Raw genomic sequence first — 27,591 nt, forward strand, 5'->3', positions numbered from 1 at the left:
TTAATACATTGTAATTGCATGAACTCAAAATATTGTTATAAACCTTTTGAGTAAAGTATTTTTTTAAAAATGTATTCTGTATTTCACCAGTTACTAAAATTACTTTCTATTTAGTTTTGCTGTTTTCAAAGAGGAGATGTCTCCAAGGAGTTTAAAGAACTGAATTTATTTTTGGAGAAAAAAAAACATCGTAAATATAAGGAAGGATACTGACAATACAAGCTTCTCAGTTTGAAATGAACAGCACAAGAGTGTAACTAGTGATGTAATTCACATCTAATACTATCCACCAAGATTGGTATAAGAGGTTACATATCATAGGACAGAATTTTCATGCTTCTTAAGAGCAATTGTCTGATTAGTCTTGTACGGTTTTTTAATAAATTCATGTACCGGTATGTGTCATCTGGCCCAAAACTAATCCCAACATTGTATGTAGTAGAACGACATGTGATTTGCAAGAATCCTCTAGTGTAAGACTCTTTACCTCTTGATTTTTTTTAAATATAAAACTGGCATATTATTTTGGTAAATTGGTAGACCTAGTTATTCCAAGGATTTATAAAAAGATTTTTTTTTCATAATTATTCTATTATCGTATGTTAAATTTTATCGTCTTGCAGTATCCTTGCTCCAAGAACATAAACAAATCTATATCTGTATCTCTTGATGATACCGCATGTTATTTTCATAAATTGTAGACTAGTTCTTGGGTGTTGATATTTTAAAATTCTTTAACCATTTATAGATTTAATTCCTTTGTAAATCTTCAAACCACCATCCATATTGTCACACTGTGCCTCTTGAGATAATGATTTGAACAGATGTTTTGATTTCATGAACTGTATAATTTTTGGTTATTTTGCATAACATTGTTCTGTACAACCTTGGACTCATACAATGCCTGTGCCATGGTATTTTTCATCCTACTTTGTAGAAACTTTACCTGCATCACATAAGGTTTTTAACATACATGTGTTACATACTACATGCACATGTAAATACTTTTTCTTGATAAAGAATGTAATTAAATTTTTTGCATTCCTTTAAAGGATACTTTACCATTTTACCCAGGTCTTGAAATGACCTAGTGTTCCATTTCTGTTTCCGATTCCCAGTATATGATACTTAAAACAGACTGGATTGAAATTTGCTTTTTGGTTCGAAAGTGTTCATTGTATAAATTGACTAACACAGATACCAAGAGTTTACCTGATTGTTAACTCAAACATTACATTGGTGTACAACATGTTCAATATACTTTATTCAAAACAATTAACAATAGTTTATAACTAAGAGTCTTACTGATAGATAACAAAACTGTTATAGTTGACCACAAACGCAATTTTTATATCAAAAAGAATTATTCCTTGAGTAATATCAATGCAGTTTATGATGAATTTTTCATTTGTTTCAGATAGATTATGTAAATATTTTAGTCCTCTGTAATCCCACGGTCTTGGAGCTCTTTCTCCAGACGATCAAGATAGCTGGGGTCTGGATATCCGAATCTGTAAAGTTATATAGAAAGCATTTTAATGAAATCTTCAATTTAACCTTAAATAAAAAAATAATTATAGAAAGAACAAGAGGCCTATGTGGTCCAGAACGCTCCTGTTTTGCACTAACCTGTTCCAGAGAAATAAATGAAACCCATATGAGGTTCAGTCAAATAATAGCCCTTATGTTTTATTAATTGTTTCGCTTTAGGGTTTAACGTAAAAGTCAAAATGAACTTCGTCATGTGGTTCTGGAAAAAAATGACCCACTAGTGTAACCTATTAACTAAATGAACCAATCAGCAACTCCTTTTCATTTCACTTTCAGATTAACAGGCAAAATGGCAGTTATGCCGGAAGATCAAATGCGAGAAATATTAGCACTATGTGGCTTTGAAAAATGATCAGCCAAAAATCTTAGAATGTTGCTAAAAAAAGGACTGCATGGTCATCTTGCCTACGGGCTTCGAGAAGCCCCTTAAATGCCGTCTTTTCTGACAGTGTCATAGACAAACAATTTTACTTTTTTTTATTGATACTTTTTTATTACACTCAAATCTTCTCCAGAACCAAAGATGAAACTCATATGGAAATATCTTCAGGTAATGTAAATTCAAATTTGTTAAAATCATGATCCCCGGGGGTAGGGTGGGGCCAACAATAGGTAGGAAAAATCTTGAAAAAATTCTTTTCTGAAGAACAGCAAAGCCGTGATTGGTTATATATACATGGAAGCATCCTCAGGTAATAAAGATTTTTAGAAGTTTGTTCAAATCATGACTCTGGGGATAGGGTGGGGCCACAATGGACGATCAAAGATTTACATATGAATGCATAGGAAAAATCTTGAACCATCTTCTTCTCAAGAATAGCATATCATGATTTGTCTTATTTATATGGAAGCATCCTTGGGTAATGTTAATTCAAATTGTTCAATTCATGACCCTCTGGGGTAGGAAGGGGACACAACAGGTGATTTAAGTTTTAGTTAGGAATATATAGGAAAGATCATTTAAAAATCTTCTCAAGAACAACAAAGCCATGATTAGTCATTTTAATACAGAAGCATCTTCAGGAACTGTAGATCACTAAATTTTAGATAGATAGATATTGACTCTTTATTAGCGAGACAGAATATTCATGAATTGTGGTTATTGCTCTATATAATCTTTTAGGAATACTAATATATGTGAGAATGAAATTTTGGCGAGCACACTGTCTCGTGTAATTACGCGAAAATAAAGTTCTTGCAAATAAAAAGTGATTTACAGTAGTATAGATTCAAGATTGTTCAAATCATCACTCCGGGGGGTAGGGGTAGGGTGGGCCCATAATGGAAAATAAAACTTATAGGAAAAAATCTAAATGGGGGACAGATAAGAACTTAATTTATGAGTTGTTACTGAATACTAGACTAATTATTTCTTAATTTATGATGTGTTACTGAATACTTTACTAATTATTTCGATGATCCTGACCATCCTATTTCTCTTGCTTTTAGGCAACAAAGCTGCTCTTATCAGTTTATTTTATACTCTATGGATTGTTGTTTTATACTCAGGTGACCGTTAAGGCCCTTGGGCCTCTTGTTAGTGTTTAAACATCATTAATATTGAATTTTGATAAACATCAGAATATTTATAAACATGTTTTTGTATTGCATTTTTTTTATTTTGACAATATTCAAAGTCACTTTAAAATTAACACCAAAGAAATACAGTTGTTACGTGTATTTCACATAAAAACAGAAGACTATCTCTTTTGATTGCATCAAACGCATTCCCGTTCCGAAGGCCTTGATATTTTAGTGTTTTGAACATATATATTTTGCATTTCTGAATGAATGTTCAGTTTAAATTTGTAAAGAGAGTACTACCCGAGATATAAATAACATTATTTATGTCTCTGGTACCACGTATAAATTAATTGTCGTCAAACGACATTCGAGGTGAACATTCCCCCAAAAAAGTCAGACCGGGGGGTGGGGGGCACCCGGCGAATGCGTTTCCTATATTTCAAATAATGTGTAAATCTTTGACTCCCTTTTGTGGCCATGATTTGAACAAAACTGATGGACAGAGCCAGTTTAAAGTGACCTGAAATTTTACCTTTGTGGTCCACCTTGAACGTTTGTTCTGTGGTGGATACACGGCCAGGAACACGTTAAGTTCCTTGACAGTACCGTTGTCAGAAGCCTTTAAAGTTAAGCACTAAAACTGGTTCGTTGTCATGAACATACAGGTAAGGTTATGATAAAATCCGTCCGGTGTCATGACTTGAGAAGACAGGTTGTGAGAAGTTTTTCATTTTTCAAGTTAAATTATCTATAACAATGTCTGAAATTGCAATGGGAAACAGGGCTGACACCCTATTTGGTGCTGTATGAATTTTAGCCGTTAAAAACAAGTAATAAAAGAGGAGTTTGGCGATATTAAACCCTGTTGAAAACACATGTGGATTTCATTCATTTTCCTTCCGAGATGTAATATTTTTTGTAAATAGAATATAATATACACACCAATTGGTGCAGACAGTATCAAGACATGTTGTAAGCCTTACAGAAAAATTGAGAACAAATTAAAACTGAAAATTTTGATTTATTTCAATTTTTGTCCGTTGTCATGACAAGATACGAAAATTCAGTCCGTTGTCATCGGTCCGTTGTCGCTACTGTATTGTATACACTACAAAGGACAATCTTGTGTTGTTTTAGGTATCGTTAAGCATGCCATCAAAAAGAGAGGTTTGACGGTACATATTGTCGTTTTGTACATATTGTCGTCGGCGACAGAATGTACCTACCCTGACTGCACATATCGTCGTCCATCGATACATATTGTCGCCGGCGACAATTTGTACCGAGAAAAACCTTTTTCTTCCTCCTGCGTAATGGTTGTATTTATTTAGCATTACTCGCAATACTGTAGGGAGAAATGGTGTTGCTCAGAAAATTGTGTCCAGCATTGGTTTACATGACTTTGATATGTCAAAATACCGTAATTCTTGAGATATCTGAAAAATCAGTCTATTATTTATTCTCGTTATATATACATGGATATGAGATTGAAAGTTATTTGTTCAGTAGAATTGTTAGCTGGAATTCATCTTTTGCTTAATTCTCATACAAGTGCCGATATATTGGTGTAGGGGTTGACACATTTTTAGCTCACCTGAGCTGATAGCTCCAGTGAGCTTTTCTGATCACATTTCTTGTGTCGTCCGTCTGTCTGTAAACTTTTCACATTTTCAGCTTCTTCTCAGGAACTACTGGCCAATTTCATTTTCAACCAAACTTATCAGAAAGCAAACATGGATAAAGGGAGTCAAGTTTGTTCAAATTAATTGTCACGCCCTCTTTCAAGAAAGTTAAGAATTAGTGAAAATTTAGTGACATCTTTAAATAATCTTCTTGAGAACCATTGTGTTAAAGAAAAGTTGAAACTTATGTGAAAGCTTTATTATTAAGTGTAGATTCATTTTTATTCAGATCATGTCTGTGAAAGGGTGGGTTACAGTAGGTGAGCAAAGTTTTAATAGAATATATAAGAATAATTCTTTCAAAATTTTCTTCTCAAGAACTTCTGGATCAGAAGAGATGATACTTATGTGAAAGTACATACATGAAGTATACTTTTAATTTCTTAGATTCTGGCACGAAAAAGATCTCACACTTTTCAATGGCCCTGAGTTCCGAGAATAGGTCTAAATTTTTGGCCCTCCACTGGCAAGTGGTGATGTCCTCTTATGAGTGAAAAATTCTCTAGAGGGATATTAAAACAACAAACAAAAACAAAATCAATTTTGTTCAAATCATAACCCCCATAGGTAGCGTGGGGCCACAATTGGTGATAAAAGTTTTCCGTTAGAATATACGGTATACTCTTTAAAAATCTTCTCAAGAACCAAACGCGGATCTAGCACCGGCGCATCCCAACCCCTCCCCAATCCCTATCCCACCCTGCCCCCTCCGTTTGTTTGTTTTTTTTAATTTTTCTTTGCTTTGTAAATTCTGTTTTTTTAACCTGTATATACTCTCAATTTTTTACACAGGTAAAATTTCATGATAAAATAATATATTTAACTTATACAGTAACACTCCTTCACACACAAAAGTGTTTTTTTTTTTTGTTTGTCAAAAAAAAAAAAATCTGAACCGCACCCCCCCCCCCCTTCTGCGTTCTGAAATTTTTGGATCAAATATTGAGAACAGCAGTAGGCCCGTGATTAGTGATGTTTATATGGAAGCATCCTCAGGTAGTGTAGATTCGAGTTTCTTTTAATCATGACCCGCGGGCCTAGGTTGGGGCCACAAAGGGCGATCAAAGTTTTACACAGGAATATATAGAAAAATTCTTTAAACTTTTTCTTCTCAACAATAGCAAAGCAATGATTAGTCATATCTATATGGAAACATTGCCATGCATTGTCAATCGATATGTACTGATGGACGGCAATATGCTCAGTGAGTGTTTGTACACATTGTCGCCGGCGACAATATGAACAGGACGACAAAATGTACCGTCACAATCACGCTGCATGAAATAGCATATGTCAATGTGATTTACAAACCAATTACATTCACAAATCCACCAAAAACAAGAGGCCTATGGGCCACATCTCTCACCTAAGCACTTTGGTTCGGAAATAGCAGAATTTTGAATTAGGTATTCAAAAGTTTAAATATTAAAGTGGAGGGGGGGGGGGGGTATGATTTGAACAAACTTGAATCTACACCACCTAAAGATGCTTTTGAACTAATATGACTAATAATGGCTTTGTTTTCTAAAAAAGAAATTTTTTATTGATATATCCTTTATAATCCTTTGTTTAACTATGATCCCCTGTTTGGCCCCACTGTTGGGTCATGATTTGAACAAATTTGAATCTACATTACCTGAGGATGCTTTTATTTTATTATGACCAATCAAGTTTTTGTTGTTCTTGAGAATAAGATTTCTTAATGATTTCAATAAACTTGAATCTACACTACCTGAGGATGCTTCCATATAAATATGACCAATCATGGCTTTGCTGTTCTCGAGAAGATTTTAAAAGATTTTTCCTATGTTATCCTATGTAAATTTTTGATAGCCCACTGTGGCCCCATCCTACCCCCGGGGGTAATGATTTGAACAAACTTGAATCTACATTACCTGAGGATGCTTCCACATAAGTTTCATATTATAGGCCGTTGTCTTGCCCGATTTTTATCTCTTTTTTTCGTCGGCCGACCAATTTTATGCATGTCAGTCGGGTAAAGTTATTTTTTTCGTCTGTGGCCGATTCAATTGAAGCACTCATTGAATAGTCCGTCCACCAACCTTCGATCATCGGCCGACCATCGGCATATAGTTTTTAAAGTCGGTCGACATTTAGGAATTGGGTTTTCATACAACTGTCGACCGAAGATGAAAATCAAACTGCGGCCTAGCGAACGATGATCGGGTGACGGTTGGCCAACTTATAAGTATTTTTACTTTTAAAAGTATTGGTGTTCCTAGGAATTAATATGACTACTCTGCGTCGCCCGATACTAGTGTCGGCCGATCATGTTTTTTTCAGCCGACGATACGAAAATAATTTGGTCGCCCGACCATCGGTTTAAATGTGACCTAAGCATAACATTTTAATTTTGTTATACTGATGATATACAAGGAATTGTATATGTTTGCATACTAGCTAGGACGCAGGTTCTAGCTAGATGAATTGAAAATAAAAACATCGCAGAATAGTTAGCACGTTCGTGTGAGCTGCTTTAAGACGACCCCGAGATTCAAATATACATGTATTTGTAGTATGCTTTGTATTCTTTTAAATTAAGCATATTTTTGATCATTTCTGTTGCATTTTATTGATTTACTTACATGTTAAGAAAAATGACACCGGACCAGATAAACTTAACATGTACTGACAACGGACTTTTTGCTTATAAACTGCGATTTCTTAAAACTTGTAAGCTACAAAAGGCTGTCAGTTGCCTAATACATTGAAATTGAAGTTTCTCTTCATATTTTAAAATAAAGATACCATTTCGATGAATTATTTATAAGAAATATATAAATTTCCGGCTCATAATCATGGCTTCACACATGGGCATGTGATCGCTAACCAAAACTCATCAAAATGTATTGTGGATATCAAATACATAAATCTTTGTATGGAATACTGAATGTTGTATCTATTTCCCAAAATACAAATTTATTCTTGGAATTTGTCAAAAACGTTAAAATTTAGGCATCATGTATAAATTCTTGTATATTTTGCATGACACCGGACGGATTTTATCATAACCTTACCTGTATGTTCATGACAACGAACCAGTTTTAGTGCTTAACTTTAAAGGTTTCTGACAACGGTACTGTCAAGGAACTTAACGTGTTCCTGGTCGTGGGATATCGTTCCACGTCACACTGATGGACAAAGCCAGTTTAAAGTGACCTGAAATTTTACCTTTGTGGTCCACCTTGAACGTTTGTTTTGTGGTGGATATCGTTCCACGTCACACAGTTCTCATTTCCGGTAGTTCTGGATCGTCCCACTGTAAATGTCAGTTTCTGATCAAACGCCCTCTGTAGTAATCGCAGACACTTCTGTCCCTGTTCTGTGTTTGGCAGATAGGCTGTTCGGCATGCTCCTTTGAATGACTTACCCGGATTTGGATGTTCTTCCTAACATAGACATGTACACTGTTACATGAAATGAAGATTGTTTTGTTGTTCTTTTGAAATATTAGTTATATTTAATACATGATTTATCAAGGACTGGAATCCATGGATGTTTGAACATCGAAGAAGAATAAATGCTATAGTAAACTCACCGTTTGTACTCCATCTGGAATATCATATTCAATAACAATGGCCTCCACATCTTCGTGTCCTGGGAGATGTCCCTTTGAAGTAAAGTATGACATAATGCCCGGTGGCATGTTTCCTTTTACTTCTCCATAAACCGTGTTACATATAGGACAAACAGGTTTCTCTCTCGAAAAATAATCATCGATACATTCACTGCAAAATATATGTCCACATTTATCCAGCTTCTTCTGGCAATCGACCTTATGTTCACTTTGACATACAACACAGAAGAAGACAGGGTCTGCTTTTTTTGCAGATTCTTCCTCATCGTACTTAACGACAACCACAGGCTCTCCCCTCTGTACTGGGCGCTTACCCTGAAATCGGGTTACCGGCCGCTTCACGCAAAAGTTCTGGAAGTCCAAACTACTTAGATCATCACTACCGCTGGAGAGGGATCGGACCAGCGGAGGCTGCTTTGGATCTATGCACTCTTCTACTTCATCACTGAATGTCACACGGGTGTTCAAATCATCAGACGTCCTAAAATTCACTGATTTTAGAAAATCATTATTTGAAATCTTTTCAACATGTTTGTGAAGTTGCTCCACCGGAAACATGTAGGAAGACTGCACTGAAGTGCCACTGTGCTCTGGGTCTTCACTTTTCTCTTGGAAGTGTTGGTCTGACACTTCACCAGGTGTTTCAGCTGTATTATTTGTGAGTGTTTGGTCCGAAAAGTTTTCGTGTACTGTATCGTGAAACATATCACTTGCCTGTTTTCGAGGGAGCGGATGAACCTGTTGTCCTTGAGTGAGTACTTCATTATTATACAGAGATTGGGAATGTTTATCATGATCGGCTGCAGAATTTTCAGCCACTGTCTGAGGTTCATCATCATCTGAATTACCCGTACTTATGTTTTCATTCATCTCTTCAATAGACTGCAGAATTTGTGATTGTAATGCCGAGTTTGTGGTTATAATATGGAACTGAGTTAGGGAAGATGCCCTGTCGTGATTCAGATAGGTCATATAAAGAGAAGGCAGAAGGATGTTCACTTGAAATGGGGGCTCTAAAAAACAGACCAATTTACGTTGAAATTATTTCCCAAACGTTGCAACACACAAAAATGTTTACGAAAAAATGTTGTTTTATAGAAAAAAAAGAATTTTGAGATATTCAAAATGTCCGGTATCTCTATCTTGAAAACTTACCAATTCCCAGAGGAATGGCAATACTACGAGCACCAAGCTCAGAAGCTTTCTGTATGGCATTCTGTAGAATACTTGGAACCAACAAAAGATGCTGACTTAGGTCCCCATCCGGTACAACCACCTGTAAGATTGCCTTACAATTTAGTTTGCCACCTTTGCAGCAGAAAACATTTCCTGGAGAACACACAGGATACTGTGCTTTTAACCTCTCTCGTTCAGTGACGTAGATATTTCCCGCTAAAGATGACACGGCCTGGTTTAACTGATCGTCAGAACTCCACTTTGTATCAACAAAACATAGAACTACATCGACTGGGTTCTTCGCATTTTCATTTTGAAGGTAATCTACTGTTAGTGTTTTATTGGAACCTGTGTGGCAGGTCAGTTGAGATTCTGATGAAGTATTTCCCATTGTTTGTGTCCTCTTTCCTGATGTTAGTGTATGCTTGGTAAATTAAGCGAATGGACACTATAACAACAAAAGAAAGGAAAATTGATAATACGATTGAAACAGCGAAATGTTACCAAACCTACGGAAATTAAAATAGGTCGAAGATGGCCAGATAATTGGCATAAGTAACAATTCTAAATTAAGCATATAAAAATTTTAGACGTTTTCCCCCTCTAGATTATGAAGTATATGCCCCACTATGGAATGTTTGTAAGAAATGATCAATAAATACTGAAGTATACTAACCTTTTACATATCCTTAGACATGAACATCTCATTCTTGCTCATGCATTATTACTATAATGCTTTCTCACCTTGTTTCCGATTGTGAAAATTTCCTGTTGGAATTTTTGTTCTTAATATAAATCTAATTCGAAAATTTTTATCTTCCAGACACGGTTAATATTGAACCAGATTAGACTGGTTTTCACATATTTTTTTTCTATCTTTTTAAAAATCTTTTTAATCATGTAATGGTCCTTATTAGTGATGAAACTGACAAAAACATCCCTGATAGGACAACATTTCAAATCGAAAGTCAATGGAAATTCCCCGAATGAATGTCACATGCCAAGTTAGAGTTATCTCCCGCAACCATTTCGAAGAGCAGACCATGTGTCGAAGGAAAGTCAGGAGCATGGGAATATTCTGTCCCAAGACCTTGACTAGTAGACAAAAAGAACATCCCACTGGCGGATTTACAGGGGGGCAGGGTCCCGCCCCCTTTTGTGTCCAAAATATACACAAGATTTAATAAATCAATTTTTTTGGTGTGGTTGTGCCCCTCCCCCCCCCCCCCCCCCGTTTTCAAGATTCCTGAATCCGCTACTGCATCCCCTCCCCTTTTCTTCTGTCACCATGTTTCTGACACACTAAAACAGAATTCAAAACAGGATAAATTTAATTCTGAAAGCTCAAAAGAAAAATACAGTTTTTAAATTTGGTGGTTTGTCAGTAATGCAATAACGGTCAACTTGAGGTACAATGTCCTTATAAAAATCCAAAAGAGCAATATTCTAATCAAATTTTCAGGCGGGGGGGGGGGGGGGGGCTTCCCAAATCAGCCACTCTTAATCATGTTAATCTCATAATTAATAGTCTGTCATATTTAATTGTATTGGAATGTTTTCGTGATCAAAAATTTGTTTGATCAGCCATACAATCAATACGCCGTATTCTCTGTCGTGATATTCTGCTGTTGGACGTATTAACTCGACAACAATCTTGAGTTAGTATAATTTATTAAATTCTACTGATTTTTCACTATATATGAGTGAAATAGACTTGCTCTTAGGGAACTGGAATCTTGCTGACTCCCTCATTGATATACTTTAACTGTATATATTAAGCTTGAAAAGGGTTTTCTATTCAGAACTGAAATAAATATTGCAACTCGAGCAATATTTATGGACTGAACGCTATGCCACGTTCAGCGGACTTGAGAGCACCGACGCTACATACCATGGAATGGAAAACTGCTTGTAAAAGTGCAGGTTAAAGAGTTAGTTCTCATGTAATATTTGCAGAATTATTACAATCTCGAATTTCTATGACCCATTTCACTTAAAAAGGTAAATGATATGTATTATTTATCAACAGAAATAATTCAAAGATAAACTGATTCAAATTAAGATTTCTTGCTATACATACATAAAATATTCGAAAATCTTTTTCTTCTACAGTTGTTATCGATACTACAAATAATATTTGCGGTTTTTTAAATGGAGAACAGCACTGTTATACCGTATACCGGAGATTACTTAGAGGATATAGGAAGAGAAGGCAGTCTCCTCATCAAATCATTATGCGATCATATTCGAAACATTACATACTCCGTGCCGAAGAAAAGCTTACACCTTTTGCATATCATGGAAGCAAGTTTTCGATCTGTACTTTTAATTTACTGTGGTTTTTATTTTATTTGTGGGGGAGTTGCATATCCTGATAAAAAGGTATCAATGAAATTTAAGTGTTACATCATTATTTCAAAGCTGAACTGTCTCGAGATTTCGAAACCCTTAGTAAAAGGATTATATAATTTTTCCTTCCTTCTAGGAAAGTACGACGCGGCTCATAAAGATGAACGACTCCTACTATTTTAATTTTAAAAAATAATAACGAGAAATATTTGTAAAGTTCTAATTAATTTTCCCCACATTTCACTTGCAGATTGTTGATGCCAATAACATTGCCATGGAGAGAAACTCAAGAAAGTGAGTATAAACAAATTATTCCTTAATTAATCTGCTCTTGACTAGGAAAAAGTAAACTGAACAATAACGACACGAAAATTAGATACACTATGATACATATCAATAGAAAGTAAAGTCGAAAAAATTGGTAACCATTATGTCAATTTCTATCCTACGCAATATTTTACATATATCTTTCATATTGGGGTGAATTAAATGAATAAATGTACAGAAGCAACTGCGTATTTTTTTTAATAAGTGTAAAAGGGTGCAAATTTTATTCTTGCAGTTTGAATTATCATTTTGTGCTATTGAGTAATTAATGAATAAATAAAAAACAAGATGTGTTTGTGAAACACTGATGTCCCCATATCATAGCTTATTGCCAAGGTAAAGTTTCTCAAGTCAAAACTCCAAAGTAAAGATGGCAAATTTCGTGCTACCCAAAGAAAGATCTTGTCACAAGGAATACACCTGTGAAATATGAAAGCCCTTGCTCCAACAAAAGTCAAAAGTTACGGGGAAGGTTAAAGGTTTTGCGGACAAACAGACAGATAGACAGACAGACGGACGGACGGACAAAACAAAAGCTATATGCACCCGTATCTTCGATTAATGGGGCATAAAAACATGTTCCATACGTTTAATTTTAAATAACTCGTGAAGTTTAATTTAGACATGCAGTTAATGACTAGTATTATACATGCAAATGGAAAACAAATAAGTCGTGAACAATTTATTCTTGGGAATGGCCACACATGACTTCAACCTTCAATAGACGAACAGACGAAACTTCCTTTAGGTCCAGGCATACATTTTGGATGAAATCTGTTTGAAAATTTTATTGATACTCGAATTTTTTTATAAACTGCGAATTGGTCGTTTTTGACATATTTTCTATTTATCAATGAAAATCTTTATTCTTGAGGATGCTTGAATTCTTTTGATTCTATGTATTTTAAGGCTTGTGGACGGTGCCAAACTGGATTTTAATTCATTCATTTATTTAATTTATATTTTTCTCACGATATCTTATTCATGGCCGTAGGAACCGGGGGGGGGGGCACGGGGGGGGGGGGCGTTCCCCTCCCCCAATAATTTTGCCGATATATAGAGTACTGTAGAAAACAGAGATACTATATGCTTGTGCCCCCTCAATAAAAACCTCTGATGAACCCCTTTTTTTGTTTGTCAAGGAAGTTTTGGTAGTTGGTAGTGCTTCCTCAACTTAAAATGTATCGGTGTGCCCCCCCCCCCTTCCAACTGAAATTGCTTCCTAAATTCTGCTTTTTCTTACTAAAAAGCAGTTGTCTATGATGTCAAAAAGCCTGGTCTTTAAATTTTCGTGGATAATGGTTGTAAAAAGTGCTGAAAAGTCATACGTTCTGATGCTATTAATTTCGGTAAACTTTAATTCTTTTATTTGATATTCTTTATCTTTCATCTGATAAAAATATTAAAAACAAATGCACTGTTGACACCAGAATAAATTCTGTCTTCATTCCAAAAATTTTTCTTTTACAAATATTATCAGAGAATATACAAGTAAGTCAAAATCACCTCTTCAAAATGCCAGTTATTGTAGTTTTAATCAATGGATGCAGTTTCATTATGTGTTACTAGCTTCTAATACTTCAAAAGTCATGTAGGTTTATGTGAAAAAAAGTAAAATCTGTGGGGAAGGACAATACTAAGGTGGTCTACTTCTTGACTTCTGTGGTATTTTCCGAGATAAAGTTAAAAAAGAACTTTTCTAAAATAAACCTCGAAAATATGTTATGCTCATTCTTATCCTAAAGATAATGGTAACTGTTTTGACCCCAGAGAGGGGTCGATATAATAACTGGAATCAGGACATATTGATATCAAAGGAATTCTAAGCTTCGTCATTTCCTGTACATTTGTCTCAATTCTTTGACTGCTACTGCTTTGCTCAAGTATCGAGATCCAAGCAGGGAGATTAAGACTGTTAAAGAGATCCAATCTTTTTCATTTAGTTAGCTATAATTGCTCTCGCTGCGGGTACCTCATGATTAAAAATTGCATATTAGCTTTATGAGCCATAAAAATTTGTAATACAAGGTTGTATGTATATAACTTGAAAGAATTATGCAAATATGCAATGGTGTGACATTGTTTCTACTGCTCCAGTGACCTAAATAAAGAAAAGAAATTTGTGTTTATAGAATCAGCAGAATCTGAGCAACCTATAAGCACTCACATGTGTATCAATTAATAACCATTTATATATATATATATATATATATATATATATATATATATATATATATATATATATATATATATATATATATATAAAATGCAATTCAAAACAATACAAGGTACTTCAAAACTGCATAAACATACAGACATACACGCAGCCAGTACAACTTAACAGGTTATAGTTGTTTGTATGTTTGTAAAATATTATGATTTCCTTCCAGGATTTGAAGGTACATGTTTGCCTCTTGGAAATTATTAAATTTATTTTTAAACCTTCAAAATAGAAAATAATATTTTTCTAAATTATATTCTTCTTTCGTAATTTTAAAAATAATGTATTCAGTATAGTATGAAACTAGAATCACCTAGATCAGAGTAAGAAAGTAAAGTAACAATTAAACCACTTCTTCACTCAACCAAAGATATGATTCTCCTCTACCATAAGCATTTCTCAAGTTATCTAAAAGGACAAAGACAATTTTCAAAAAGCAATCTGATCGTGCTTGAGAAAAATGTGGCTACTTATACCCGATTGATTTATCCTTCAGCAGTGAAGTCTAATAAAAAAACGTCTTATTATCGTTTTTTTTTTTTCTTCGGTCAATCAAAGGAGTTGGCATAGCTACCGAAATTTTCAGTAAATATAAAATATACGTAATACTATAATAGTAACTAGGTATTATGTATTTTTTTAAAAATATTTATTGAAAATTTCGATAAAATTGATAGGTTTGCAAACTCCTGTGGGTCAATGGAGCTTGTCTTAAATATACAGATGTATCTAAAAGATGTCTCTTCTTGAAAAGAAAATTAATGGTTTTAATACCTTTTCCATTTTAGTTCAGGTAGCCGTGGTGCCTCTTTCACGAACAACATTTCTTTTCGTCAGTGTGGAAATACGGAAGTATACCATAAAAATCAGAGACATCGGCGGAGCTCTAAAGGTTATGAAATAATGAGATTTAAATGGTCTGGAACAAAACAAACAAACAAACAAAATCAATTATTTGTTGTAGAAAGTAACTGAAGAAATTATGAAAGAAATTGAATGTCTTTGACATGGGGGAAGAGTTTTAATTTATATATAATATGTCAAAACAAATATATTGCAAATGGTGCAGAAGATTCAATAAAAAGAAATTTAATTAGGAAAGAACAGTTTTCTGGTCACTGAAATAGATATTTCTGTAGATGAATTAAAATGTAAGAGAATTGTAGCATATGGAAAAATATTGTAGAAGATAACAATTTTATTGAAGGAAACGATAGAAATTTTCATTTCATTAAAGCTCTCAGCTTGATCGAGAAACAATGTATGTTAGTATGGTGAAATTTAAAACGAAGAAATCAACATGTGAATAGTTAACATACTGAACAATAAAGATATGTAGTATGGTTACCGTACATAAATGATGGCAGTACAAAAATACATTTGCTTCAATTAAGACATACAATGTTAGATTTATCTCGCTCAGCAGAGTGTCATTCATTCCTTATTGCATGTTTAAAGTTTTACAACTAAGTATATGATATTGATTCAGTTTTCCACGTAACTTCGAAATTTGACATTTTCATTTACATAATTTTATTCAATTAAGTTCTGAAATGGCACAAGGACAACCTGACCTGGGGTGTTGTTAGATACTCGACACAAATCAGACCTCTTTTTCAGTGGTAAGTTACTTTGATTGCCTTATATCCATAGAAATCTCTGTATTTATTTAATTAAAGAGTATAATTCTTACTTTCTCATTGAATACTTTTAAAACATACATCTATATGCCACTTAGCACAGTTAGTGCGATTGTAATGTAAAAGGTGAAAATAACGGAACAGCTATAAAGTGATCAAACTCATAAATCCAGTAAACAAAAAGAATCGTGAACAAGGCAAAACAAAAAACAAAACAAAACAAAAAAAAAAAAAAAAAAAAACAAAAAAAAACCTCGGACCCTTGGAAACACCAGAGGTAGGAACATGTGCTTAGGAGGAGTTAGCATTTCCTATTAACCGTTCACATCTACCGTGAGCCCTATGTATTGATCAGGTAGAAGGAGTACTCTGTAGTCAAATTTAGTATAAAGGCAATGACCTAACACATGGTATGAAACATGTTAGACGAAATACCACCCAAGAATAGGTTGTATTTTCAAACAAGTTCATTATAACGAAGTAGAATTTGCGAAAAGATGACTTTAAATAAACGGGGTTGTTGAAATTCTTGTTACATAAACTTATTCGTCAGTAGCTTGCATCGGTTCAAAAAATTATCATATTCAGATCATTGCGCATCGAATAAGAATTGTCATGAAATGCAATTGCAAGATCATACGTTTGAAATAGCTATAGTAAGATTCGATAGAGTCTGTCTTCTTTTTTGTTTAAAATGGTTAATGCTTCTCCCCTTGTTATTTTCCATATTATTTGTTTATTTTGTCTTTTTTCTAATCAAAATGTAGTTTAAGGCCAATTCAAGTTTACAGTGTGACTAATTAATACAATCTGCAGGATTTTAAATACAGAGAATATTTATGATAAATTGTAAAAATATAGGGAAAAAGTTCCATCGAGATTCGAACCAGGGTATAAAAAATGTTTCTCTCGTAATTTTGCAAGCAGACTCGTCAACTGAACTATCCTCTTTTTATTCACTCCACCAATGATAATATGAGACAACAGGGGGAGTTATTTAATTATAGGTTAAGTTATTATTTTTTTCTTAGGGCAATTCTGTTCCAAGCCAAAACATTAATAAGATAATCTTTGCCTTTAAAAATGCCAATGAAAAAGCCTTAATTTGCGAAGAAGGGTGTCTTTCTGTATGCATTGGTCAATTACATCGAAATAAATCTCCAGCATTGAAAAAGGACACAAATTGTGACACTTTGAAAGATTAAGTTGAACATTTATATTCAAGGACTCCCTTATAACAGCCCCCCTCCCCAAATCATTTTTTCTACAAACCTTCGACTACTTTTTCTTCAATGAGGTCCTTTATCAGTAAATTAAAATATACATTTACTTTTTTTCTGATAGCCCTTTTTTAAATCAAGCATTAAAATTGTTCTCTACGTACTAAAAACTTAATAATCTTTCTTGTAGGAGAACATTCCAAAAGGCATTCAGAATATGGGCAAGACATTCCTATCTAAGATTCAAATATTCCCACCGAAAACCAGATATAAAAATTTTATTTGCTAGACTGGAACATGGTGATGGTGATTACAATGCATTTGATGGTCGAGGTAAATCACTATATTCCTAAATAAAAGAAAGGTGTCATTGCTTACAAATCCTTGTTATATGATAACTAAAAGGTTTAAAGATAAGTCTGTAAGGATTTGAAGTTCATCTGGATACGTACTTTATCAAATTAATTACTACTTCATGGACAATACATTCTAGTTTCATTAAAGACATTTTTTTTATTTACGCATTATTTCAGGTTTACATGCAATATTCTTCAAATAACATTTATCATTTTCCTTATATCACAAACTACATTGTACATGTATATCTGTTTGATCTACATTAATTTAGGAAAGCTTTTAGGACACGCCTTCAAACCTGCTAATGGTGGAACTCATTTTGATGACGACGAACGATGGACGTTAAAAAGTGGTAACTTTTCATTTGACCAGATTCATTTACCCACAGTGGCACTTCATGAAATTGGACATGCACTTGGGCTCGAACATATTTCTCCTCAGAAAGCGGTTATGGCGCCATATTTTACATCTTTGAAAATGAAACTAACATCTGATGATATTGCTCAGTTACGGGAACTTTACGGTAAATGTAGTTCCTCTGCTGAACACAATATCTATGTGCAACGTTATTGTTTTTACTAAATATACTCCTTCTAAATTGCTGCAGATGATCCACTGGATTTTTAGGTGAATATCTATGTTTTTGGTTGGTGTTTGAATATCTACAACAGTACACATTGCCTATAACAATTTATCAATATTGCCCCCCCCCTCCCCCCAAATAATCAAATTTAGATGCAAAGAGACACTTGCCATAACAATGCAGATGGCAAAAAAAGGCTCAAATGTCAAACTTTACATCGAGATCGAGGGCTATGGTGACATATTTTCTGTCCCCTACATGCAAGATAAATTATGTCAACATGCAAGATAATTATGTCCACATACAAGATGATTATGTTGCCATGCAAGTTACAAATCTTTAAAAAGAATCTTATTTTAATGTGTGTAAATTTACTTCCTAACGCCAGAATCTGACATCATAGATGCAACAAAATTATGTTAGCATGCAACTTATTTATGTTGACATTCAAGTTCTTTATGTTGACATGAGAGATAATTATAATGACATGGAAGATATTTATGTCAACATGCGAGATAATTATGTTAACATACAACATAATTATGTCAACATGCGAGATAATCATGTTAACTTGCAAGATATTTCTGTCAACGTGCATGGTTATTATGTTGACATGCGACTTATTTATGCCAATATACGAGATAATTATATGTTAACATACAAACGAAGATATTTTTGTCAACATGCAAGATAATTTTGTTAACGAGCAAAATATTTATATCAATGGGCAAGATAATTATGTTGACATGCGGTTTATTTAGGTCAATATACGACTTAATTATATCAAAATGCGACTTATTTATGTCAACATGCGACCTAGATATGTCATAGGAGATGATTATGTCAACATGCAAGATAATTATGTTGATATGCGACCTTTTTATGTACACATGCGATATATAATCATTTTAACAGGCAATCTATTTATGCCAAGATTGATTTTCATATCAACTCTAAATTTGTATGTTGACATAAATAAGTCGCATGTCAACATGATTATCTTGCATGGTGACAAAAATAAGTCGCATATCAACATAATTATCTAACATGCTGATATAAATATTTTGCATATAAACATAATTAACTTGCATGTTGACTTAAGTAAGTCGCACGTTGACATAAATAAGTTGCATGCTAACATAACTCGCATCTTGATATAAATAAATCGCGTGTCAACATAATTATGTTGCATCTTGCATGTACATGTATACTGGCGTTAGAAAGAAAATTTACCCACATTAAAATAAGATTCTCTAAGAAGATTTGTAACTTGCATGACTACATAATTTTCTTGTATGTAGACATGATTATCTTGCATGTTGGCAAACTTTTCTTATATGATGACATAATTTATCTTGCATGTAGGGGGCAGAAAAATGCCACCATAGAAGGAATTGCTATTGTGTCATGTCAAAATAATAACTACATATTAAAATATCTTAACAGAAGAGTGGTAAGTATCTGGAATAGAAGTTTGACAGCAGGATCAGTGCCATTTTTTAAATTCTGTCATACAAAATGAAAATATTAAACGTTAAAAAGTTAACTTTATAAAATTTGAAACTATAACTTACGAGGGTTGTTCGAAAAGTTCGTGGACAAAGTCAATCCTCGTTATACTACTTTCAAGAAATTTAATACAAGAACATTATCATATGTAAAAATATTTATTTTGTTGATGTGTGAAGTTTCATTCCATTCGATTTAATAGAAATCAATTTACTTTATTTTAAAATCAACATGTTTGGCTACCCCGGAGCAAACCAAATAATATTATAACGTCAAAAATATAGCGTCATGAGATTCTCAGAATATTCCCCCTATACATTTCACACAGTCTGGTCCAATATCTGCTCATTTAAAACGTGTCTCTATCAATTGAAATTCATTTTGTTAACAATTGTTCCAGTAGCATAATTTTGATGGTCAATGTTTTCTTTTTTCACCGCTTAACTATGCTTTCACAAGACCAGCAACCGTGAAACGCCTTTCTCTTTCCAAGACATTACTAACTGAACGTTTTTGGGTCGATTCTTTACAGATAATCCGTTTTCTCACAGATCGTCCTCGTCTGATAGAGTCTCTATCATTCAAATACCTCCTGGGCCATTTACACAACATATGCATGATCCGCTTTTGAGATATTCCATGTTTCTTACAACCTTTTCAGATTTTATTCTGACTTTTTCCAGAGTGCAACAGAAAATTATATCATAAACTGCTGCTCCGTGACGTTCTACGACGTCACCTTTTTCGCCTTTTTCAATGAGAACTACCTATTTTCAGAAATTGATTTCTTTTCCATGAAGCAAACTATTCAGTCATAATTTGGAATATTAAACGATGTAACAATTCTTAATTTGATGGTCCAGATTTATTTTGGTTTTCAGCCATTTTACAGAGGATATGACTACAGAAATTAATTAGGGTAATGTTTGTCAATTGCTGAATTTTGACTTGCTCCGCGAACCAATTTTTGCAGTTTTTAACTTCTAATAAGTTTGAAATAAATCAAGAAATTTTAATTTTTTCAATACAAATCATTTTAATTTATTGTTAAAATGTTTCTACCAAATTTGGGTATAATATGACGTTAAATAAAAAAGATATGACAGAAGTCCACGAACTTTCCGAACCCTCGTACACCTTTGTTCATATCGAGTTCGTCATAAGCTTATTTCTTCGATGAATACAATAAACTGTACAGGATCTGGAATCTTTATAAAAAATATAACAGCTTTGTTTTAATCTTAGATCGTAGAAGACCAGCACCAGAAGAACGAAAGCTTAAAGAAACATTTGTATCTACCTCACCACCTTCTAAAGAGGAAGTAGACAATGCAATAGATTCTTGCAAGGGGATTCGTGATCTTACCACTGTCCCGAATCGTAAGAATATCGTGATGCAAGTGATATTATCACTTATTTATAACTGCAGAAGTACTGTAAATTACCAGTTATTCTAAACTGAAGGAGGTTAATGTTAGCGTTATAAGTAAATTATTTGTGAGTCGTCTGTCTGTTGCCCAGGTTTGTTGTCTGATACATGTAACTTTAAAAACCACTGAGACAGAAAGCACAAAAAGTATGTATGTTAAACATTCCTGGGGGCGGGGGGGGGGGGGGTCATAACAGAGAATCACATTTATACTTGGGAATATATAGGAAAAATCAGTAGAAATAATCCTTTCAAAAACAATTGGGCCTTCATGAGTCATATTTTTATGGGGGCATTCTCAGGTTTACAGATTTAAAGCTGAAAACGACTCGTAAATAAGCATGCGCCATATTAGTTTTGCTATCTGCGGTATCAGCACTGGGGTATAACCTTCGCACTCGTTACACCTGACTGCTTTCTTGTCACGGGTACTTGCGTGGAATGTACGAGACGTGTTCTTGGCTATCTTAGGGCCGGTACACACGGTAAGGCTTACATAGTAAGTCTAAAACCTTACGTTTTGCATACCGTACGGACCTCATGTCCACACGCTAAGGCAAGACTTACAAGATTATAAACAACATTTTTATAAATTCCACGTGTTTTTCAGCCATAAACAGAGCATTCATTCATTAAAATAGAATAGATTATTAGGGTTTTGTAATAATTTTACCGACAAGTGCATTTACACTTCCTAAAAAGAGGAGGGGGTTTAAAAGAAGCTGTTGTGGACACTTTCACTGTCTTGTTCGAGAGTACTTTGTATTCACTTTAATCTACCCACGTTTATGGTTTGATTAAAATAGATTGACATTTAGGTGAATGGTTTTCATTGGTTGAGAAGAAAATGTCAGCTAAGTCTTGTATTAAGAAATAGAGCAGTGCTCTATTCGTAAGTCAGACTTATAAGGTTCGAAAAAACGTGTATTAAACGTGTACACACAGTAAGGTAAACGTAAGTTCCATGACTTATAAGGCAAGCTTGCATTACCGTGTGTACCGGCCCTTAGTTTACCTTTGTTTACATTTTATTGCATTTTACATGTATTTGTGTTCGTTTGTACTGCACTGGCCTGTGCAACTGAGGTTATATTTCCTTGGTAACTTTCTCTTCTGTCGTGGAAGAAGCACAGTTACTTTTGTCGCTACCTAGAGTTTTACAAAAGCTATGTAGTCCACACCGGTGACAACAGATTACACTGAACTGTGACCAAGTGAACGGCTTATAAAGGGACCGTACAGTTAGCAGATAATGCAGAGTAATATGGCGGACAAACACAAATCTCTGCTTTTTTACAAATTGTGTTGAGCTTTAAGTTTTGAATCATGCCTCGGGTTAGGGTAAGGCCACAGTAGCGGATCAAATTTTGACACAAAATCTCCTGAGGAACAGTAGGGCCACAATAAAAACGACATATTTTCAAGAATTTCAACTTAATGCAGATTCAAATTTATTCAACTCATGGCCCAGGCCACAATAAGAGATCAATTAATTGAAGGAAAAAGTTAAAAGTCCTCTTTTCAAAAGCAGCAGAGAAACAATTCCTCTTGTTAATATGCAAGCATCCAAATATAGTACATATTCTTATTTGTTCAAATCAAGGCCTCTGGGATAGACAGTGGTTCAAATAGAGTTTCAGATTTTTAAATGGGAATAAAATTATGTTTTTTGAATTATAATAAAATTTAGAGTAGGTGGGTTAAACAAAGTCATACTGATATGCAAACATTCCCGAATTGTTTGAATTCTTTTTTTTTTTTTTTACCAAATTACGAATCCTGTTGTCAAAGTAAGGCTTAAATAGGACAATTCATGTACAGAGTAAATGTATATAGGATTTTTAAAAAAAATCAGAGCAGTAAGGTCATTTTGATTATCCCCATGTAGTGTAATGGATTCAAATTTTTGTAAGGTCCTATTGGGACTAATACGTAGGGAATTTCCTGCCAATCTCTGATAAAGTTTTATAAACTTGTCAGGACACATTAGACGTTAACAGTATTTGAATATTGTCACCTTCAAAGGAGAATTATATTAAGGAATATATTTGTAGGAAAAGGACGTAACGATCTTCAAATTTTTACCGGAAACTTAACTTTCCAAGTCAGTTCTTCGGGTAAGAAAATCAAAGCCACTACGTGGACCTCCAGCATCTATAATGGCGTTCCCGGTGACGCTGATGCCGCTAGTTTTTACAAAGAAACCGGGATGCAATACTTCTTTAAAGGTACCTTTTCTTACATTCCATTATGAGACACTGAATGAAATATTTAAGGAATGAATTTAATAGCTACCCAAGTTATACTGTATAACCTGGGTTGGGACAATTTACGCTTTATAAACCACAAAGCGTTTTATAAAAAAGCGTTAACCGTTCGATACCAGGTTATACCAGTATAGCTATTTAATTCATTCCTTATAATTTAGTTTTCTTTCATGAGGTGTAGAGAATAAGACAATTTCTCTTTCAAAAATGCCTTCAAATTGTGCATATTTCAAATGTAATGTCAAGCGGATTGATACGTTTTTTACGTAAGTGTTTGTGACGAAGGCAGCACGGGTTATACGATATGAACTAATTTTCTATCCAATCAAATGAGGCGTTACAACCAAAATTAAATTATATGGAGAAAACGAACAGTATTCAAGCTCAAAAGTCAAATTAAAGAATACAAATCAGGTGCAGAGCAAGCACGGACCTCTAAAACATCAGAGATGGGATTATAGGTGCCATGGAGGAGTGAGCATTCCCTGCCGACCGGTCACACCCGCCGTGTGCTCTTTGTCATGCTCGGGAAACAACGGAAAAATCCGTAGACAATTCAGTGTGTAAATAATTGCCTATCAATTAGTATGAAAAACGCCATTCAGCATTTGACTTAATGATAGATTGTATTTGCTTACAAGGTCATTGTATCGATCGTAGAACTTGCGAAATGATGGACTTCAAACGAGACTGTTGATATTATTGTTTCATCATCTTCTTGTCAATTACTTACCTCGTTTTAGAAATTGTTCATACGTAGAGCATGCTCTTGCGTATCATATCAACTGAGAGATATAAACCCCCTATGCAGGTGATAATGGTATATTGCTACATAAGTAAGGGAAGTTGACGATTGAAAAGTTAAAGTCATCAAGTTTATCATAAAGCTTTTGTTACCATTAACCTCTTTTTCTAGTAAAATATCAAAATATGAAACAGATACATGTATGTCAGACTCTGTGGTATCTTTTATTCCAAGCTCACTGGGATATATCTTGTCGACATATGAATGGAAATAACTATTGTTAATTGATAGTGCATCATCGATATATCTAAATGTCGAGTTGAAGCCAAAGCAAGTGTTTTCTAGTTCTCATGTATTTTGAATAAATTCTGCTTGATATGAATACAGAAATAGGTCTGCTTATAACGGGGCGCTATTGGTACCCATATGCATGGAAATTCCAACAGATTGTTGGTAGACCTGGTCTCCAAAAACCACATAGATATTGCCAATTAGAAACTCAAACACCTTTTTAATATCAACTTCAGAGTACTTGTGTGTACAATCAGAATGTTTTTTAACAAGATAATTTTGCAAATGACCAATGACAAGGTAAATAAATTTACGAGTTTCATTTTAATTGAAAAAGCAGCAGCTGGTGTCAATGGTGTTAAAAAGCCTATTTTCAATTTGTTATTCAATTCAAGTGATTGGCACTGTCTGTGATCCAATATGTACAAGTAATCTTTAATTTTTCAATTTAGTTTTATATACAGTTGAACTTGTTTAATGTTATTTCTAAAAGGGTAATTTTCAGAGTTTTTTTTATTTAAGGTATTCAATCCCAAATAACCTCATATTCAATGAAATTGAATACATAACGAATATATTAATGTTGAATACTCAGTATATTTAAGAAATGAATTTAATTTTTGAAGATTCATGATGACATGAACTGCGACGCTTCACGCCGGCATATTTCATGAAGCGCGTTAGACATAAATCCTATTATTACTATCACCAAGTAAGAGTGACCTGTTCTTGAAGAGTTATCCCCCTCTTTTTTTCAATAAAATTGATGTTTAAAAAATTCATATGGAACAAAATATGTTTTCAATCATAATTATACTATTCTTAATTATGAAATACGTCTTTCTACCGAAACATTTATTGATATTCTTGTATTTTGATTTTTATTTTTAAAAAAAATTGGTTGTCCCCCAAACCCCAATGCAATCTTAGTTGATATTTACTGCTTTGGTAATTACATTTTTAAAAATTTTCTCTTCAATTGGTTTCTCTTTTTCTATAAAATGCTTTGAAATTATATTGCAGTATTATATACTTGATGTTTATTTAAGGAGAGAAAAGCAGGTCCTATTAGGGATGGAATACTTTAAGCACCTCATATACATGTAGTTCTCTGACATTGTTTAGAAGTGAATCTTCTACAGACCACTGATTTAGTTGACTTTGTTACGGCTTAATTTCTAGGGAAGGAGGTTTGGAAATTTCACGAACACCGCATTGCTGCAGGATTTCCAAAGACTGTAAAAATGCACAGTGTATTTGAAACTCCCCGTGCAAGTGTCTCAGTTACACTGTGGCATTCTACCAGACTCTTTCTATTTGGGGTAACATGTTTTAAACCTAAATCAATAAAATCTTGTTCAATTCCTGCATGAATATATAATATGGAATTCTAAATGAATAAATAAGGCCCATTCGTTCTGCAGTAATATAATTAAGAATCATAAAGCATCGACTTTAACTTAAATGATTATGAAGCAATCATATGCTGTGATGCTCGAATAAGTTGAATTCGGTATATTTTCTTAATCTCTCCCTGATTTACATATCTGATTATATGCTTTATAAGAGTCACACGTACTGGGAATGGAACCCTAGAACAGATGATACCAGAACAACAAAACCTAAGCCTACATACAGACACTGGCGGGGGCTTCCAGACAACATAGATGCGGCCCTCCAATGGAGAGATCGTTATGTCTACTTCTTCAAAGATGAGAAGTAAGTGTAAAAGATAACTAATACCAGGAATTTTAGAAAAAACGGTGTTTTGTGTGCTTGCCATGTCTATGCATTCTGCGAAATACACATTTTTCAAAGCTCATCATTTATGAACATACATACATGTATATGTGAATACTGCAGTCGATGGAAAGGAAAAATCCTTCTTTACCAAAGTTAAGGTGATTCTAAAAATTGATAAAGGAATCAAAACTCAAGATCTCAAAGGGTAAAGGGGAAAATAAATAAATCAAAATGCAGTTTGGCGACTTCGAAGGATTGCTTGGACATTAGATTAACACCCTTATCAAAAATAAAGAAATAACAGCTATGGTACAACATAAAAGTTTGGTTTCCAGGAAGTTTCATCTATATGTATTTGTCGGGAAAATGCACGAGTGTGGATTCGAAGTATTTTCTTTAATAAAGCGTATTCATAAAATTTTTATTAGCCAGTATACTTGTAAGGCAGGTGATTTCTAGATATATACTCATCTATATGTGGCATTTGGCTTGAGAACATTTTTAAACCAACCTGAACTATATACACGAAATCTTCAAAAAATTGAAAATATCGGACCACATGGTATTAAGAGTCCCTTTTATACAAAATGATGTACATTAAAACACTTCCACTAGTGTTTTACATCATTGAAACTTAACAACTTCATTCTTTTTGCGTTTTAGGTACTATAAAGTTCATCCCAGCAGAAAAATGGTCTTATACGGGTACCCCAAACCGATGCCGCCACCATGGCTAAGAAGATTTTGTCAAAGTAGAGTTAGTTAATCAAAGAATATAAGATCATAATGTTTGTCATATTTATCAGGATATATTAATAAATATGGAATTTGATACAGAAGTTATTTTGCATCTGAGCTGAAATTAAAGTGAGCTTTCGTGAATAAAGTTTGTCAGTCCTCAGCTGTTTGTTAACTTTCATTAATTTGACTCCTTTTAAGAACCACTGGAGTGATTTTAACCAAGCTTGACAGAAAGTACATTTGGATAGAGATTTAATTTCATTTTGGTGAATGTTTGTGTCCTCCTCAAAGGGGTTGATAATTAGAAAATACCGGTTAGATAAATAGAGAACATCATTCCAACCCCCCCCCCCCTCTTCTTTTCAGAATCGGTAAAAATGACAAACTTAGTGAAAGCTTCTGCTCCTTTTTGTAGTGTGTAGATTCTATGTGACATAGATGGGATCATAATAGGAAGTTCAAACTCTAACATATACATATAGCAATGACATAGGAAACAAATCTTAAACTTCACAAGGAAAAAAGTTACAAGAGTATTTGTGCAGAGGTGATTCATGTTTATTCAGTCAAACCATCAGATCAAGGATGGAGCAAATGGTTTAGGTATCAACGTTTTACAAAATAATCAATAGAAAAAA

The 27,591-nt window shown here is 33.9% G+C and overlaps 2 protein-coding genes across 2 annotated transcripts; one reads left to right on the top strand and one right to left on the bottom strand.

The window, feature by feature from the left end:
• Positions 1-1,270: 1,270 nt before the first annotated feature.
• Positions 1,271-10,422, bottom strand: LOC133189938 (uncharacterized). Its single transcript, XM_061325379.1, has 5 exons — positions 10,208-10,422; positions 9,511-9,979; positions 8,317-9,368; positions 7,950-8,167; positions 1,271-1,511 (listed from the first exon to the last, which is right to left on the bottom strand). Exons 2-5 carry the CDS (start codon positions 9,920-9,922, stop codon positions 1,436-1,438), a joined length of 1,758 nt encoding a protein of 585 aa, XP_061181363.1. The 5' UTR covers positions 9,923-9,979; positions 10,208-10,422; the 3' UTR covers positions 1,271-1,435.
• A 1,708-nt stretch (positions 10,423-12,130) lies between these two features.
• LOC133189939 (matrix metalloproteinase-19-like) lies at positions 12,131-26,983 on the top strand. The gene is made up of 10 exons (XM_061325380.1): positions 12,131-12,174; positions 15,217-15,320; positions 15,975-16,050; positions 17,479-17,621; positions 17,917-18,168; positions 20,983-21,117; positions 23,221-23,394; positions 25,652-25,791; positions 26,037-26,188; positions 26,876-26,983. The coding sequence occupies exons 1-10, from the start codon at positions 12,155-12,157 to the stop codon at positions 26,976-26,978; spliced, it is 1,299 nt and encodes a 432-aa protein (XP_061181364.1). The 5' UTR covers positions 12,131-12,154; the 3' UTR covers positions 26,979-26,983.
• The last annotated feature ends 608 nt before the right edge of the window (positions 26,984-27,591 follow it).

The sequence above is a fragment of the Saccostrea echinata genome, unplaced genomic scaffold (genome assembly GCF_033153115.1).
Source record: "Saccostrea echinata isolate AGI-Se365-2 ecotype Australia unplaced genomic scaffold, CSIRO_AGI_Sech_v1 ptg000020l, whole genome shotgun sequence".
In the NCBI taxonomy this organism is placed as follows: domain Eukaryota; kingdom Metazoa; phylum Mollusca; class Bivalvia; order Ostreida; family Ostreidae; genus Saccostrea; species Saccostrea echinata.

Bases quoted from the DNA above. Each gene is read 5' to 3' on its own strand.
- LOC133189938 (XM_061325379.1), bottom strand. From the start codon at position 9,922: ATGGGAAATACTTCATCAGAATCTCAACTGACCTGCCACACAGGTTCC. The intron at 9,369-9,510 runs GTAAGTTTTCAA...TCTGTTTTTTAG, and splicing joins TGCCATTCCTCTGGGAATTG to AGCCCCCATTTCAAGTGAAC. The intron at 8,168-8,316 runs GTGAGTTTACTA...TGTCTATGTTAG, and splicing joins TTCCAGATGGAGTACAAACG to GAAGAACATCCAAATCCGGG.
- LOC133189939 (XM_061325380.1), top strand. From the start codon at position 12,155: ATGGAGAGAAACTCAAGAAA. The intron at 17,622-17,916 runs GTAAATCACTAT...ACATTAATTTAG, and splicing joins CAATGCATTTGATGGTCGAG to GAAAGCTTTTAGGACACGCC. The intron at 23,395-25,651 runs GTACCTTTTCTT...CTTAATTTCTAG, and splicing joins GATGCAATACTTCTTTAAAG to GGAAGGAGGTTTGGAAATTT.